The sequence below is a fragment of the Triturus cristatus genome, chromosome 2_1 (assembly GCF_964204655.1).
Source record: "Triturus cristatus chromosome 2_1, aTriCri1.1, whole genome shotgun sequence".
In the NCBI taxonomy this organism is placed as follows: Eukaryota; Metazoa; Chordata; class Amphibia; order Caudata; family Salamandridae; genus Triturus; species Triturus cristatus.
Window position 1 is genome coordinate 865,860,139 of NC_140581.1, and position 16,685 is coordinate 865,876,823.

The window sequence follows — 16,685 nt, forward strand, 5'->3', positions numbered from 1 at the left end:
TTTGCGGATGCAACAAAAATTGTAATTAGATGTTTAAGGGCAAAATTATTATAATAGTAAGTAAGTACAATTACTTGTGTTTTACAATCAAAAAGACAGATTGACCCGAGAACATTGCCAACAGCTAAAATGATCATGACAAACCAAAATCTCGGTTAGTTCAATTGTAGTCAACTTCAGAGACACCACTCACTGCAATCCAGGTTACAGGTGGCAGACAAGACAAATTTCTGTCTATTCTATTGCAAGAGGATGCTGTGTGGGCTGAGAACTAGAATGCATGGTAGAAGGATTGCTATTATCAGGGGGTAGCTTGGGGAGGGGTGTTTGCGGTGTTACACTCTCCCCCCCCCCCCCAGAAGATGTATTCTGTGGTAGATAGTTGGGTACAGGTGTTTTCAGTCGGGTCCGTTGCGATGTCTGTCGGATTTCACCCTTGATTTGTACATGCACACAGACAACATACACACACTCTCTCACTCTTGCCTCTGCCCTAAAACTTGGTACTTTTGAAAACTATTGTGTCTTAAGTACCCCTAACAATCCGCACTCCTCTTTCTTTCCACTGCCTCTTAAGACCCCCTCGAGTCCTGCTTCCCATAATGGTTTTTGACAAGATATGCCAGCATGATTGATGGGGAAATCTGAAGCTTACCCCCCCCCCCATTTTACTGGCCGAGCTAAGGCCCTGGCTATTATGCAAGGCAATGACTTGCGTATATCCACTTTCTGGATAGTATATAAAGGGCCAAATAAATCAGGCTGTTCTCACATCACACAAAATAACTGGAAAACATTCCTGGAGGTACTACTGGACTGGGCAAGGTCACTCCTACTGTGGCATTTATTGTCTACTTTCCATTTTCAAAGCTGGCTTCAAATGAATTTCAAAAGTTGTACTTAACAAATCATGAAAATTTGGCCCATTTGCACGATGCAACTCTTACTCTAAAACAAACAACTTATCTTACTTAAGAGGTGTGATGCAGCAGCCAGGGTGGCTGACTCCGGAACACGGGGGCTGCTCACGGTTCCATCCCCCGCGCCGGCGGTAGTTTAGTCCAGTACCTTGTGACTCTGGGCAATAGCTCGTTTAATCTTACCGATTGCCCCCAGCGCCGGGACACCTCTCCGGAGGTAGCTGTGCACTTTACAAATGCTGGTATATTTAATTACTTTCACGTGAAATGTTAAAAGGAAAGCAGTTTGCAATTACTATACTAGTTACGTTACAGGATTATAAGCACCAGAGCACCTTGAAGTCTATGCAGTCATGAGAGCTGAGGCAAGATGTTTGCAAGAAAGTAAAAATTTGGCAAGATTGCAGTTACTAAAATGTGGCTCACTTTTGTCTACATCACACTTATTAACTATGTTTTAAGTTATTGTTTTGGTGTCTATATATTATTGTGTTTAATGACTTACACAAAAACAAAGGAGCCATTAATTAAATCATTTTCAGTGCCATGATAAATTAATAAAAATAAGTCGAAACCAAGCACTGTAAATTGTTACAAAATTGAGTACTGCCTCCTTCTCTGCAAGTTCCCACTGCCTACAGGTGAGTGGTGCCATCCGACTCAGAACTACATCAGGCAAATTTGCCAAAATCACTCTAGCATGGCAAATGTTATACCCGCCAACACAACTTTGATCTTAAAAAACAAATGCTATTCATGTTGCGTCTGATCTTCAATGCACCTCAACAAAAAAGGTGACACTACTGCTAGACCTGAAAATCATACACCCCCCTGTAAGGGTCTTACCCTATCAAGTTGGAGTAGGATTTTTTGGACAGACTGCGGCAGACTAGGATTAGTCAACCCCTAAAATCAACATAACATTGATCACTTACAGTCAGTTGTCCCAATACCCAAAGATTTGGAGGCTGACCTTGATGCTGGGGAACGGGGTTTGAGTCTCTTCAGGGGCTCTCAACATCCTGTGATTCTGGGCAAATCACTTAATCTCCCGTGCCTAACAAAATGAATGTGTCTGTCTGTAACACAACTGGCGCTCATATAAAGCGCTCTGATACCTTTGGGTCGAGTTTGTGCTATATAAAACTCCCCAAAAAATTGATAATTGATCGCAATAATTCCAGACCAGATACAACTTGGGCAACAGTTTCATATTCAGCCATGCATGTTTACAACCAACAGTTCCTCTAGCTCGAGGTTGAATGAGCACTGAGTGGCACACTATCAAATCCAATGGGCTTCTTCTGGTAGGCTCAAACCATGTGATGAAAACTCGCCAGCTCCACTAACGTGACAACGCAGCCGTCCTTCTTCAAAGCAAAGTGTCTTTCCGAGAGTCAACGAGATATTACGGTGCATGGAATTACACATAGATCCAACCTGCTGCTGACAGTTGCTCCCACTACTCAACAGATATAAAAATCTCAGTCCTACATAAAAGACAGTGACAGAGCAAAAATAACCCAACCTATATCAGGAACAGACGACGCTAATACTTTATGTTTGGAGCTACTACAATCATGTATTTAAAGTCTTTGATTCAAAGACCACAGCTAAAGCTCTCAATCAAATGCACAAGAATGTTCATGATACAGCCTCTCCTGGCATGAACAGTAATACCAAATACACATCTGAACTAAAATATGCCCCTGTACTCAGCTGCTACAAAGCATACTGGTCTGCTACAAAAAAGCTTCAGATCAAGGCATCTCTCAGCCTGATTAAAACATATAGAACGATTACGAAAACTAAAGAAAAACAAGTGAACAATTAAACGCAGTGTCTCACAGCACAGCGTGAAGTTATAATTTTTGAGCGGTTGCACGCACTAAATTATCCCACAAGTCACTAGATTAGAACCGGCGAGTTGAAAGTGCGGCTATGGATGGCTGCGCCAGTACACTGGTATTTACGACTTGGAAGGCTCCAAACTTTTACGTGTAAAACAGAGGGGCGCATGGAAGTGTGATACTGTCCCCACCTGCCACTCCCATTGTCTGTCCCGAGTCCCTTTCCTCCTACACACCGTGAATTAGGTACCTGCCCTCCTACGAACCTAAACAGCCTGCAGGCGCATTCCTGACCTGGCAGTGGAGAAGGTGCTGTGGGCAGGGAGGAGGAGGGCTGCGGGCGCCGGCGTGAGGGGGGGGGCGGGGGGTGGGGGTGTGTGTGTGTGTGTGCGTGCGTGCTAGGCAGCCGGGGATGCGGTGAGGGGGGTCGGCAGCGGCGGAGTGTGTGCGTCTGCGCAAGCGCGTCCACAGACCCCGATCACTGCGCTGGCCCTGGTCTGTCTCCCTTGGGAGCAAACACGGCAACAATAAGTCTCGTTGGCGGCAGCGCTTCGCGCTGCAACGCCAGCGAGACCTAAAAAGGTACTTGTCATTAAAACATGTTTTAGTTTTAGGTACTTCTGGTGGTGTCCTTAGTGAACTGGTGTATGGTTATTATTTCTCAGTGGAAGGCCTGTTCAGTTTACCAGTGCCCTGTTAATGGTTCAAATGGACTGTTTTGTTTTTCAATAGAACAGTGGAGAAAAAAAAAGTTAGCCACTTCCTACTACGAGTCTCCAGGAGTGCATTTAAAGTTAGGAGGAGGACACATTTCAGAAACTACCAGTGGCAGTTGAAACTGCACGGACATCCAGTAGACTGTAGGTATCCACAGTAGTAACTTGCTACTAGCAGCAGGTTTATTTAATTACTGTTGGCTGTGATTGAAACCAGTTATATCTCTGAAACCATGAGGTCAGTAAGTGTGGTTCAAAGAGTTCTTGAATCAGGGTGGCCTTCTCTATACAATGAAACCACATACCAAGGGATGGAGACTGATGGTCTTTTGGTCTAGCTAGAGCTACAGATTTCATTGAAGTCCTAGTTACCTGATAGCCCTTCCAGTCAGCTAGGCTTTGTCATGTCTTCACAGAATTCTGTTACTCCTGGCTGGCTCAGTCCTACTCTTGTGCAGGGAGGTCTTTCTACTTTTCAAGACCAAACAGCAAGGCAAGTCTGTAGACTTCCCCCAATAATGGTGGTCTGGGGGAGAGCTGCAACCATGCAGAGGTTTGCCTTACTTGGATCTTGAGTTATTATTTCTACTGGTGTGTAAGCCTCCCCTTGTCTATCAAAAACAGTACTCACTCTCGTCTGTTGGCCGTGGGGGACTTTCAGAGGCAATCAGAAGTTTCACTTTATTAAAAAACAAAAAACAAAGCTCCTCCACACTTGTGGATGCCTTTTTCTTGAGGTTCCTGGTCAGATTTGCAAGTTTCTTTCCATAGTACCCACCATGAATTAAATGGGCTGGTTCAGGTGTTTTGTGAATTCATCTAGAGCGCTGGTGTAGATAAGTTGACCGCAAGACAATGTGAGATAGGTTGCTATTACTTAGAGGAATCTGAGCCAAAACAAAGTGACTCAGCTGACTACCTTCTCCATCAGGAACATCCGTTTAACTGAAGGGGGGGGGGGTAGAGTGTGAGATCTGCGGACTCAGAATTCTGAGATGGACATAATCTGCCAAGTACAAAGGACACCACTGTCTTGTGCAAAATTGGGATCAATTGTCCCATTGTGCGTCATTTGTAATCCATTGGTCAAAGCACTCACCAGTCCATTCGCACCCAGACAAACTTGTACCGTTTGCAGGTAGCTTTCGTACATATCCAAGATGTTATGAAAGCTGAGGAACCTTGATACAGGAACTTAACATACCTTTTCCAGGTGAGTAGCGCAAGGCAGTTTCCCCAGAGTGGTACTGGTTAAAATTTGCATGTTCTTTACTGTAAACGTGCTGCCAGCACTGTCAGACACTGTACAGCCAATCTCCCTTTGGCTTTTTCCATACCATCAGGGTTCTGTTCGAACATCAACAAAAATCTTTCAAAGTGTGACCTGTGTGTATGTTTGCATAATTTTGGAGCTATGGGACATATCACACAAGGCTGTCTAGAAACTGGGGGTCCGCAATGCTCTAGGAAATTAGCATTACAGTGACATGCCCAAACATTGGGTGGATCAGTAACTGTGTTAACCTAAAAAATCTCTGGGTCATTGTCTCCCTAGGGATAAGTTTCAGAATAGCTTTTCAAAAATACAATCTAAAGAAAGGACTGACTCAGAAAGGGAGATTGAAATTAAAATGTAACACACCACGAAATTTATTTCAAATTTTCAAGGTACAATACAAAAAATTGTAAATTCTGATGCAGCGGGAATCTCATTGAATTATATAAATGTAATTTGTCATGGTAGCCATGAAATGCAGAATAATATAGTAGTGGTCAAAAACCATAGAAATGCTAAGACAATTGTGCCGCAAAATCGGTAAGAAATTGTACATCATCCCTAGAGGCTCCAGAAGGGTCTTCAAAAAGTTCTGTCTCACCCCCAAATTCTAGAGCTAAATACGGTTTTCTTGCATAGACAATGACAAACTGCAATGTCCGCATAGCAAGATCATTTCTCCAACAAATCTCATGTTCATAGTTTTAACTGTCACATAAACCCTCTCACCTTAGCACTAACTAACCTGCTACATGAATCTTGATTCACCCCTTCTGACCTAATGTCATCTAAAAATGTTAGAGCAAACTAGTTACATTAACAACAGTGTACCATTGTAAATGAATTCAATACAGTGTGCGCGGGACGCCATACGAAAAGACCATTAATTTTATTGCGAAAGGGTTTCCTCTAGCAGGCTCTTCAAGAACAGTCTAATTCGGAAATAAAAAATACATGTTTTGCTGCACATAGTGTTAAGCAAGAAATAAACAGAATGAACATCATGATACGGCATTCTTTTTGAGCAAGATGACGTTGAGGTCTAATTGAGACCACACTTTAACCAAATCTTAATGATTTTGTTACAATTGCAATAGCTCCATCTCAGTATGCACATGTGAATTGAGGTGCAGAATAACTAATATCAATGCTCATTTTAGTTTAAACATACAAAAGCTCCCTCAAAACATACAATGTTAAAGGTTGCAGGTTAAATAAAGGCATGCGTAGAACTTTCGTCCCAACTATTAAGTATTGCTCCTGCTCTACAGTTGTTATATTATTAAAAGCACTCTTAATTTTTAATTCAATTAGAGATTATTTGGTCAGTTTTTATTTTCAAACATCTTTCATTGCAAGGGAAGGCAATTATAGACCAGGTCTGATTTGTTTATGTTGTGGTGGTAATTAGAATAGCTGTATTTAAAATGCACGAAGATGTTGATGATATTTGCAGAAAAGATATTTATTTAAATGTTCATACATTTTGTAACTAGACTAAAGAATGGTGCAGCTCTGTAGCAAGATAAGTAATCCAACTGTAAATACCCATTTTAAGATGAGTAATGCTCTTTTCATGTTTTCTATCGGTTCCTCCCCATCAACAACTTGTTTTTCATAGTCTGAATCCATTAAACCTTTGAGTTGCAAATTGCGATAATGGAAAAATTAATCGAAGTGAATGTGTACTGCATAGGGCCATAAAGAGTCGTTTTTTACTCCTCATTCATGTGTTTGTCAAGCTTCTGCCCAGACCGACTTTACTTTTTCTGGTCTGGCTTGGCAGGCGCAGCTATAGTCAGACAGTAACATGAGAACACCAAGAGAAAGGGCTTTGGCTCCACCGGCATGTTGGGAAATGAGGAGTACATGTTTTGCTTGGGCAGAATTCGTGTTCTTCCACAAAGTGCTTGTTCTTCACAGAGCTGTGATCATTTTGTTTATTTATCCAGCTGCCTGAGGTTGAACTTTCAGGGGCACTCACTATTTTAAATTGTCATTAAGAACTAGATGTTTTATGGTGTTTTTCATGACAGCAGCACACATGGGGTGGGACCAGTCATTAACCTAAATGCAGTATTAGGTCTGGCTTGACAGTACAACTGTCACCTGACCTTTAAACCTTCACCAATATTATTCTACTGTTCTTTGCATCTATACAAATACATATCCATTCTCACGCTACTTGTAATACTTCAAATTACCATACTCCATTCTTTGAAAGTCAGACTTATTGGCATTGCCAGGGCTTGTTTTTAGGTCGGGTTACTGTGTCCTCATGTTACCAATTCTTCAAAACGTACAATAGAAAGTACAGAGATAGTTGACAGTCTCCTTTAGTCAGTGGCTTTCATGAGTTTTCATGGTTTACCATAGGTGTTGGCAATGTAGCATCAAGTGCTCCTGTTTGACTGCACTTGTGATATGACTTTTACAGTGTAATTCAGTCGGTGTTTATTCTTGAATTATTTACTTTGTCAATGCAAGGACATTTTAATTGATGGTTATAGGAAGCTGGCTCTTTACACATTATACCAAAAAGAGGTAAATTGTGCAAAGAGTTGAGGTATGCCTTATAAGTGGTCAAAGGCCTGCTCTAGAAACCCCAAGGTGCTCTTTTAGGGGATAGTGTGGTCGAGCAGCCTTAGGATTCTCAGAGAGGCGTGTTAGATAGCTACACTATACACACAGTCAATAAATGGTGATTTTTTTAAATTTTATTTTTAATTTTACAGTGTTTTATACAGCGTAAACTTGACCCGAAGGTATCGGGTAGCAGAGCGCTTTACATAGCACCAGTTGCGTTACATGAGGATACATTCATTTTTTTGTTAGGCACATATGACTGAATAAGGAGATACACACCAATTTATAGATATAAGACATATCTTTATGTATATTTAGGTACCAAAATAATTACGATCAAGTTAGTATGTCTCAAAATAGAAATATATATAGTTTTCAATAATCAACAGAGTGACATTTCTGAAGCGGTATTGTTATCCTATGGAGGAAAGACATACACTGCATACAGGTACCTCACAGCAACTTACGGGTCCAATCGTCTGGATTTAAGGTGAGAAGGGGGAAAGGTCCAAGGCAGCACCAACAGGCCACCTCAGGGTGGCCAGGTGCAGGGGTGCAATATAGCATTGGGTACCCAATGTTTGTCAATGTCGATCGCAGGCAGGCTGGCCAGCAGGATTTGCGCCAAGTCAGTTGCTTGTCTTCTGTTCTTGCTTTTTGTGACTCTTCAGCGTCTGTCTTCTTCTTTTTGGTCAGCAGGATCTGATTTCCTGGTGACAGGGCCTCCCCAAACTAATAGATTTATGGGCAGTAAGGGCAGTGTACACTAATAGCCAATGGGCTACTTACCCTTGTGGTCACTACACCCCCTATATGACCACTTCCTGTCTCAGAGTTCCTAATTCTGCCATCACCAAGATAGCAGACTTTCGAATTTCATCTACACATCAGGTAGCCCACCTTAAGGGTTGCACTAGCCTAAGGGTGGACACGCCTCTCTGACTACTAATTTTCCCGTGTGTCCAGACGCTAAATGTGCCTTGGTCAGGGGGTTGGCATCCCCCCTCCTCTGAAGGAATCCAGATTTGCGTACCAAAGGCAATGGGTTCTTTGAAGCTCCCTGTAAACCCCCTCTGCCAGAGCAGGCTTTGTTCCTGAGCTCCTGAGAACGTCAGCCCTCACCCATGGGGGTCAGACACTTGTTCGTTGGTGGTGGCAGGCTGGTCGAGACCAGTTAGCCAGCACATTAGTAGTTGTTAGGTTTTCAGGGGGCACCTCTAAGATGCCCTCTGGGTGCATGTACTAATACATCTATCACTGGAATCAGTGTGGACTTATTAATGCAAGATGTTTGATACAAAACATGTAGCTGGAGAACTCGTTTTTTACCAGTGCCCATCACATGTACTTACAATTAGTTCACTTGTATTGTCATTAATTCAACTGGCCAGCACAGGGGCATATCTGCACAGGCAGTTATGCCCACACATGTAGTATAGTGTGCCGTGCCTGTACTGCATGCAATATCTGTAGGCATTGCACACAGGTCTGTGTGCCTTGTTGTGTTTTCACTTTTGTCTGCACCAAGACTGGCAGCCTGCAAGGTAGTCTGCGTGGGTTTGGCGAGGGGTCCTCTAGAGTGGTACAATCCATTCTGCAGCCTTAAGCACCCTCTTCAGTACCTCACACCCTAGGTACTACAGGTACCGTTTACTAAGGGCTTACAGAGGGTGCTAAAGGTGCTGCCAATTGGGAAAACAACTGCACAGTTTAGGGAAAAAGAGCTGGCACTAGGGACCCAGTGCACGTCCATTCAAAATTGCATCGATTACCAGGCAAAAAGTGGGGGCGACCATGTCAAAAAGGGGCACTTTTCTAGAATGGTTAAATATCTGGGTTTTATTCAAGAAGTGCTTTCAGGTTCACTAACTTAACCTGTTATAAGGGCTCTGTTCACAAATCCACTTGCATGTTCATTTGTTCTACTTTGCTGTCATATTTACATGTTGTTGGTGTAAAGCTTTTTGTTAACAAAGTAAAGAAGTGTGCTTACTCAGGATTTCTTACTAAGACAACAAATACTCGCCATTAGCACTGTTCTTTGAGGGCTCTAACGTTGCTTCAAATAAGTTTTTCTTTATAGAACATCTGGGTGCAGTACATTCAAAGTCGCCCTATAATTAACAAATACTCTGTCTCGCAATAGACAGACCTTTTAGCTTTGCCAGTGCTTGTTTGCTCTGACACACTTCTGTGGTGCATCTAATTAACTGGTGAATAAGTATTGTGCAATAAACTGCAAATGACAGACCTAGTTTACATTACATTGTAGTTGCTAACTTTAAAACGTGCAACATTTTCTCTCTTCAATTTTTTCCGCTTAATATTTATTCCTCAAACTTTCTTTTTTATGACAGACTATCAGCCAAAACCGATCCCCAAAATTTTTCTCCATCCTAGTCCTGAAGATGAAGAAATATATGGGTATGTTAACATGATAAATTCTGGTGTTTGATAAATGTGATGTATTGCTCAGTGTCCATTAGATAGGGCCGAGATAGACAAAACAAGAAAAAATTGTGGAATTTGTTTATATTGCACAGTTTCAGAAGTTGTGTTTGAGGGTGTGCTCTATGGGCATCCAAGATAGTTTCTTGGGTGCAGTCATAATCAACTGTTGCTACATCTTCCTGATAACTTGGATCTGAAGGATCATTTATTTTGAGATTTACTCCTGCCCCTGAGGCAAAGCTAGAAGAACTGTTACAGGAAAATGATGTGTTCATTGTTCAGTAATGAAATCAATGGCTTTGATGATGACCATGTGAGGACTCATGGGCTAGATTATGTACATAGCGTCAGTTGTCTCAAAATGACATAGATGATTCAGATGTCTATGTTGTATCCCATCAGTATCCTAGGGATACTGAGGCAGTTCAGAATAGAGGTTCCTCTGGCAGATGACAACGAATCCTGCTTCCCATTGATGTGACAAACTGAAAGAGACACATTAGTGATAGATTCCTTACCGTAGAATATCCCCAGGCGTCAGACTGGATCCGGAAAGTTTTACTAGCAGTATCCCTGCACGTCAGTAGGTGGCGTTGTGCGGCTCCGCGTCCGTCGCTGGTGTCGTAAGCGCCGAGATGACGTCACGGAGACTACTTAGGCGCCACTCCTGCACGCTGACGTCCGTTTTTTCTTTTCCCACGCCAGCAAGCGCAGATCCGGTTAGAGCACATACCTTCGTCACTTTTTGACTACCCTTTTTCGACACTTTCGTCTCCTGTACTCCTTGGTGCACGTAGGGATGCCTGGATTTAAGTCCAGTGGGGCCTGCCGTGGCAATATGTCAGTGGCGGACCCCCACAATGTCTGCCTCTACTGCCTGGAGAACGACCACGACTCCTGGGCCTGTCGGGATTGTCGGGCCATGGCCCCGAAGGCCTTGAGGGAGCGGCTCCGGAAACTGCTGGAGGTCCGGCACTTGTCCCAGCGCCGTTCCAGGTCCAGGGACCATTCCCGGGATCGCTCGCTGGGCCGCAGTCGTCGCTCCTCGGGCTCCAAGTCTTCACCCTTGGATTCGGGTAAGAGAGGACACAAAAAGAAGTCGAAGAAGCGAATTCGCTCTGACGTCTCCCCCGTCGGTCCTCTGATGCGAAGGAGGGGGACAGGGGTTCTGCCCCTGCGGCTCCTTTGGAGCCTAGGAGTCCCGCGGCCTACCCACCTTAACCGGGTCCGTCGGCGACTCCTGAACAAGTACAAGAATTTCTTGCTCCCTTGGACCACCTCTTTAGGCCTCGGGCTCCCGCCGGCGCGCCTTCGGGCCCCGCAGTCCCGTGTCCAGATCCTGTTAGGCTGCCGGCACTGCCGGTGGATCCAGCTTCTGCACCACAGGATCTAGCGCTGTTGGCCCCGGCGCCACAAGGTCCAGCGTTGCCGGCTCCGGCCCCCGCGCCACCCTCGGCTCTGCCCCCGGCGCCGCAGTGGTTGCATTTCGTCCCGCCCTTGCCCAGGTTCCAAGACCATTTTGTTCCGGCCTGGGATCCGCATTGGGACATGGCGCCGGCTCGGCCACGGCGGGCACCGTTTCTGATGCAATTTGTTCCTTCTCCGGCCCCTGCTCTGCTGCCCCGGTCTGTTCCCCAGGCGCCAGAGGTGGAGGATGACTGGGAGGGGTCTGAGGACCCTCTTGCCCGTCAGTGTGACTCAGAGCAGGACTTGGTGGACGACTTGGAGGATGCTGGCGACCTCAACGTCTCTTCTGACCCGGGGTTTGCCTCTCCCCCACCTACCATGGAGGAGGGCGCCTCCTACACGATGGTGCTAGGTCTGGCAGCTGAGGTCCTCAACCTTTATCTCCCTACGGTGGCCCTCAAAACTAATCTCCTCACTGAGGTGCTCCAAACGGCGTCCACTTCGTCGGAGCCCCTGCTCCCCTTTAACGACGCCCTCACTGACGTCTTGTTGGCCATTTGGTCGCGGCTGGCCACGGGGGCACCTGTGGATAAGAATGTCGCCAGGCACCACCGCCTGGTGATCCAGCTTTTCTGACCACTAATCCTACGCCTGAGAGCCTGGTTATCCAGGCCTCGACCTAAGAGTGCCTTTCCCACGGCTCCGCCGGATAAGGACTCTAAGAAGCTGGAACAGTTCTGTAAAGTGTTGTTTTCTTCGGCCAGCTTAGGGCTGCTGTCAGTGAACACCGCCTGCTTATTGGGCCACTAATCCCACGCGGTGTGGGATACAGTTGCACAGGTGTTGCCTCAGTGTCCTGAGGAGACCCACGCGGTGCTGTCCCAAGCTGAGGGTAAGGATGCGGCTAACTTCGCCATTCGGTTTGGTTTGGCCACCGTGGACTCTCTGGGTAGGGCGATTTCTATGACTGTGGCGCTTCGTCGCCACGCCTGGTTGAGATCTACAGGGTTCTTGCCTGATGTCCAGAGCTCGCTCATGGACATGCCCTTTGATGGCACTCGCTTGTTTGGCGATAAGGCCGACAGTGCACTGGAGCGTTTTAAGGACTCGCGTGCCACGGCCAAGTCCTTGGGCCTTTCGGCAAAAAGCCCAGCCACTCCTGTATTTCGTTCCTTTCGTGGCCACGACAGAGGTGCCCAGGCATGTTCCTTCAGCAAGCCTGTGCAGAACCAGCCTCAGCGCGGCTGTGGCTTCCGCAGGGGCGGGTCTGGGAATCAGTGTGGGGGTCAGTCCACCTCCGCCCCTGCTGCTTCTACCTCCAAACCTTCCTAATCTGAGCTTTGTAGAGCACCCCACGCCGGTGGGTGGTGGAATCCGCCACCACCTCCCCCACTGGCACAATATCCCATCGGACAAGTGGGTGTTGCAAATTATCCGCAGGGGTTATTCTCTTCCCTTTCAGTGGTTGTTATTCCCACTACTTTCTGGTCCCCAAAAAGGACAAAGGGGGCCTGTGCCCCATCTTGGACCTCGGGAACGTCAATCGCTTCCTCCGGAAGGAGAAGTTCAAGATGTTGACTCTGGCTCAGGTCTTGGCTACCCTCGACCCTGGAGACTGGATGATAGCGTTAGACTTGCAGGACGCATATTTTCACATCCCCGACCTGCCGGCCCACCGGCGTTACCTGCGGTTCACGGTAGGCCACAAGCATTTTCAATTTGCCGCGCTCCCCTTCGGCCTTACCAGCGCCCCTTGGGTGTTCATCAAAGTGATGGCGGTGGTCGCAGCTCATCTGCGCAGGTCAGGGGTGTCAGTCTTCCCCTACCTCGACGACTGGTTGTTGAAGGCGGGCTCGCCCCAAACAGTCGTCACCCACCTTCAGACTACGGCCGACCTCCTGCATTTGCTGGGATTCTCCATCAACGTGCCGAAGTCGCACCTGAGTCCCTCTCAGAAGCTCCCCTTCATCGGGGCGGTTCTGGATTCAACGCAGTTTTGGGTTTATCCTCCTGAGCAGCGAGTCCAGGATATTCAGGCTGTGATTCCGATCTTTCAGCCTCTATCCCGGGTTTGTCAGGATGACCCTCCAGCTCCTGGGCCTCATGGCCTCCAGCATCCTACTGGTGCAACATGCCAGGTGGCATACGCGGGCTCTGCAGTGGGACCTGAAGTTCCAGTGGGCGCAGCATCAGGGCAACTTGTCCGATCGTGTCCAGATCTCGGAGGGCACTGCACGACAATTGCAGTGGTGACCCACGAATCGCGATTGGGTCAATGGCAGATCCCTCTCCCTTCCCCAACCGGAGCACACAGTGGTGACGGATGCGTCCATCCTGGGATGGGGCGGCCACTTGGGAGAGGCAGAGATCAGAGGCCTCTGGTCTCCGGCAGAGGCCCGGCTCCATATCAACCTTTTGGAGCTTCGGGCGATCCGTCTTGCACTGAAGGCATTCCTTCCCTCTGTCCGGTGAAGTGTGGTGCAGGTGTTCACGGACAACACCGACGCCATGTGGTATTGCAACAAACAGGGCGGGGTGGGGTCCTGGACCCTATGTCAGAAGGCTCTGTGCCTCTGGACCTGGCTGAACCATCAGGGCATTACCTTGGTGGTTCAACACCTGGCAGGTTCTCTGAATGCCAGGGCGGACGAACTCAGCCGCCGGTGCTTGATGGATCATGAATGGCGTCTGAACTCGGACGTGGCGCAAGGTCTCTTTCAGCAGTGGGAGAGCCTTGGTTAGATTTATTTGCCACTGAAGAGAACGCGCAATGTCATCAGTTCTGCGTGTTGAAATTTCCATGGTGGCACTCGCTAGGCAACGCTTTTCGTCATGAGTGGAGTTGCGGTTTGTTGTACGCCTTTCCGCCTATACCACTTCTGCCCAAAATGCTGAAGAAGATCAGGTGCGACCGGGCCCAAGTCATCCATGTGGCTCCGGATTGGGCACGAAGATACTGGTATCCCGAGCTACTCAGCATGGTGATCGATCCCCCGATCCGATTGCCTCTTCGGGAGGATCTTCTGTCGCAGCAGCAGGGGACGGTTCTCCACCCGAACCTGTCCAGCCTCCACCTCCATGCGTGGAGATTGAGCGGCGACAGTTGACAGCTTTTGATCTTCCTCCCGAAGTCTGTGATGTCATTCTGGCAGCCAGGCGTCCCTCCACTAAAACCGTATACACCTGCAGGTGGAAGAAGCTTGTGGCATGGTGCACAGCTAAGACTGTGGACCCCATTTCAGCCCCTCTTTCTGAGGTCCTTCTGTTCCTACTATCCTTGACCCAGAAGGGCTCTGCTCTGGGCACTATCAAAGGTTATCTTTCAGCCATCTCCGCCTTTTTAAGGCTTCCAGATCAGCCTTCTCTTTTTAAGTCCCCAGTTGTTAACCGTTTCCTGAAAGGCATTACGCACACGTTTCCTCCTGTGCCGTTCATCATGCCTCAATGGGACTTAAACCTTGTCTTGACATATCTGATGTGTGCTCCCTTTGAGCCCCTTCATACTTGTCCTTTGCGTGTTCTTACTGTGCACAAACGGACCATTTCTCGGTGCATCAAGACCTGTTACTCGTTGGCTAAGAACGAGCCTCCTGTGGGGCTGCGTGCCCATTCTACCAGGGCGACGGCAGTCGCTACTGCCTTGGGACACGGTGTCCCCTTGCAGGACATTTGTCAGGCAGCTACGTGGGCTTAGCTGCACACGTTTACCAAGCATTACTGCCTTGACAGTCAAATCCGGAGAGACTGCTTCTTTGGCCGTTCTATTCTCCGTGACTTTCTGGTGTAATCTGTTTGCAGACCTACCACCGGGGTTGGTATTGCTGGGGTATCTATTCTAAGGTAAGGAGTCGATCACGAATGTGTCTTTCAGATACACAAGTTACTACTTGTGTAACGACATATCTGCGAACTGATTTCTAGGGTTAAGGTCATCCCTTTCAGGGCCCTAGTTTTTTGGCACCAGTGGTCAGTTTCTTGCATGGCTCTGTGTTCCTGGCGTGGAAAGTCGTGTGCAGAACAGACGTCAGCGTGCAGGGGTGGCGCCTAAGTAGTCTCCGTGATGTCATCTCGGCGCTTACAACGCCAGCGACGGACACGGAGCCGCATGACACCACCTACTGACGGGCAGGGGTACTGCTAGTAAAACTTTCTGGATCCAGTCTGACGCCTGGGGATATTCTAAGGTAAGTAATCTATTACTAACTAATGTCTCTTACAGATATATCGTTACACAAGTAGTAACTTTTGCTTTGACTTCTTTCAAAGCCGAATAGGGGCTGGTGGACTGCCTCAAGAACTCGGGCGTCCACTATTAAAGAGAGAGGAACTCCAGTGTAAAAATTCTGCAACTAGCCTCGGTATAGCCCTTTGAAGGTAGTGAGTTCTCTCAGGAGAGTGTAGGTTTGCCTAGGTAGTGTGAGGTAAGGCGACAAGGAAATCTTCACACTCAAATGAAACTGAATAACAGCTGAGGGGTCACTTTAAACATGTGGGTCCCTCCAGTGTTCTGCCGGTGATGAGTGGCTTTAGTATACTGGAGAACTAGATAGTCTTACCGGAAATAGGACCTACCATGCTTTTGCTGGTACCAGGTTGGAGTTAGAAGAGCTTTTGTGAAATATGGGACACCTTTATTGTAGTTGACCTTCTCGAATCTGTATTTCTTTGTGCAGCACATCTCATTTTATTGATAACAGCCTTTGTTTCTTTGAAACTACACCCCTGCTCCTTAACAGTGCCTAATCTTCTCTAGTCTATCTATTCATTCCCCCAACCATGAACTCGCGTAACCCCCAATAATAACCATATATATCTTTTAATAATTTCATCTGACACAAATCAACTGCAGGAAATTAATGGAATTATTTCTTTCAGAGCACATAAATACAGACGTTTTAAGGCGTGTGTATATATATATATATATATATATATATATATATATCACAAAGTGATGTTGTTGGGTGAACAAGATATTTTAAACAAAAAAAAACACAACTTCACCAGTTATAGTTATTTCAAGTAATGTTAACTAGTGGCCCCACGATGCACAGTTTTGTTGTGTTATCAGTAATGTGATAAAATCTGTCTTGAGTGATCGAACATGTGATGTCATAAGCAGTGCATTATAAGGGTGCAAATTATAGTTACTTGAAATAACTATAACTGGTGAAGTTCAGTGTTTTTTTAAAGTTTCAAATATTACGTTTAAACTGACATTTTCATCTAAATATAAAATGTCACTTTAACCTGTCTTTTATTTGAGTCAGTTCTTTATTTTTTTAATGCAACTTAACCTTTGTGTTTTCAAGTCTATTTCTAAGGATTTTTTTTACATAAATATTTTTTATTACCATACGTAATTATGCACACTGCCTTTGGACGGCCTTGGTTTGTGGTTGGCCGCAGAGCCTGGTCCGTGGCCCATCCCAGGGCGCAACCATCCACCCGCTGCTCGCTGCCTTCGGCTTAGCCTGACATG

At 46.4% G+C, this 16,685-nt stretch overlaps 1 protein-coding gene across 4 annotated transcripts in view; it reads left to right on the forward strand.

The window, feature by feature from the left end:
- Positions 1–16,685, forward strand: part of TJP2 (tight junction protein 2) — a 533,564-nt gene that overhangs the window by 376,472 nt on the left and 140,407 nt on the right. For all 4 annotated transcript variants that reach the window (XM_085632998.1, XM_085632999.1, XM_085632996.1 and 1 more), the window contains one exon: positions 9,706–9,772. In XM_085632998.1, the coding sequence (XP_085489124.1) occupies positions 9,706–9,772 (67 nt within the window). The remainder of the gene's footprint in view (positions 1–9,705; positions 9,773–16,685) is intronic.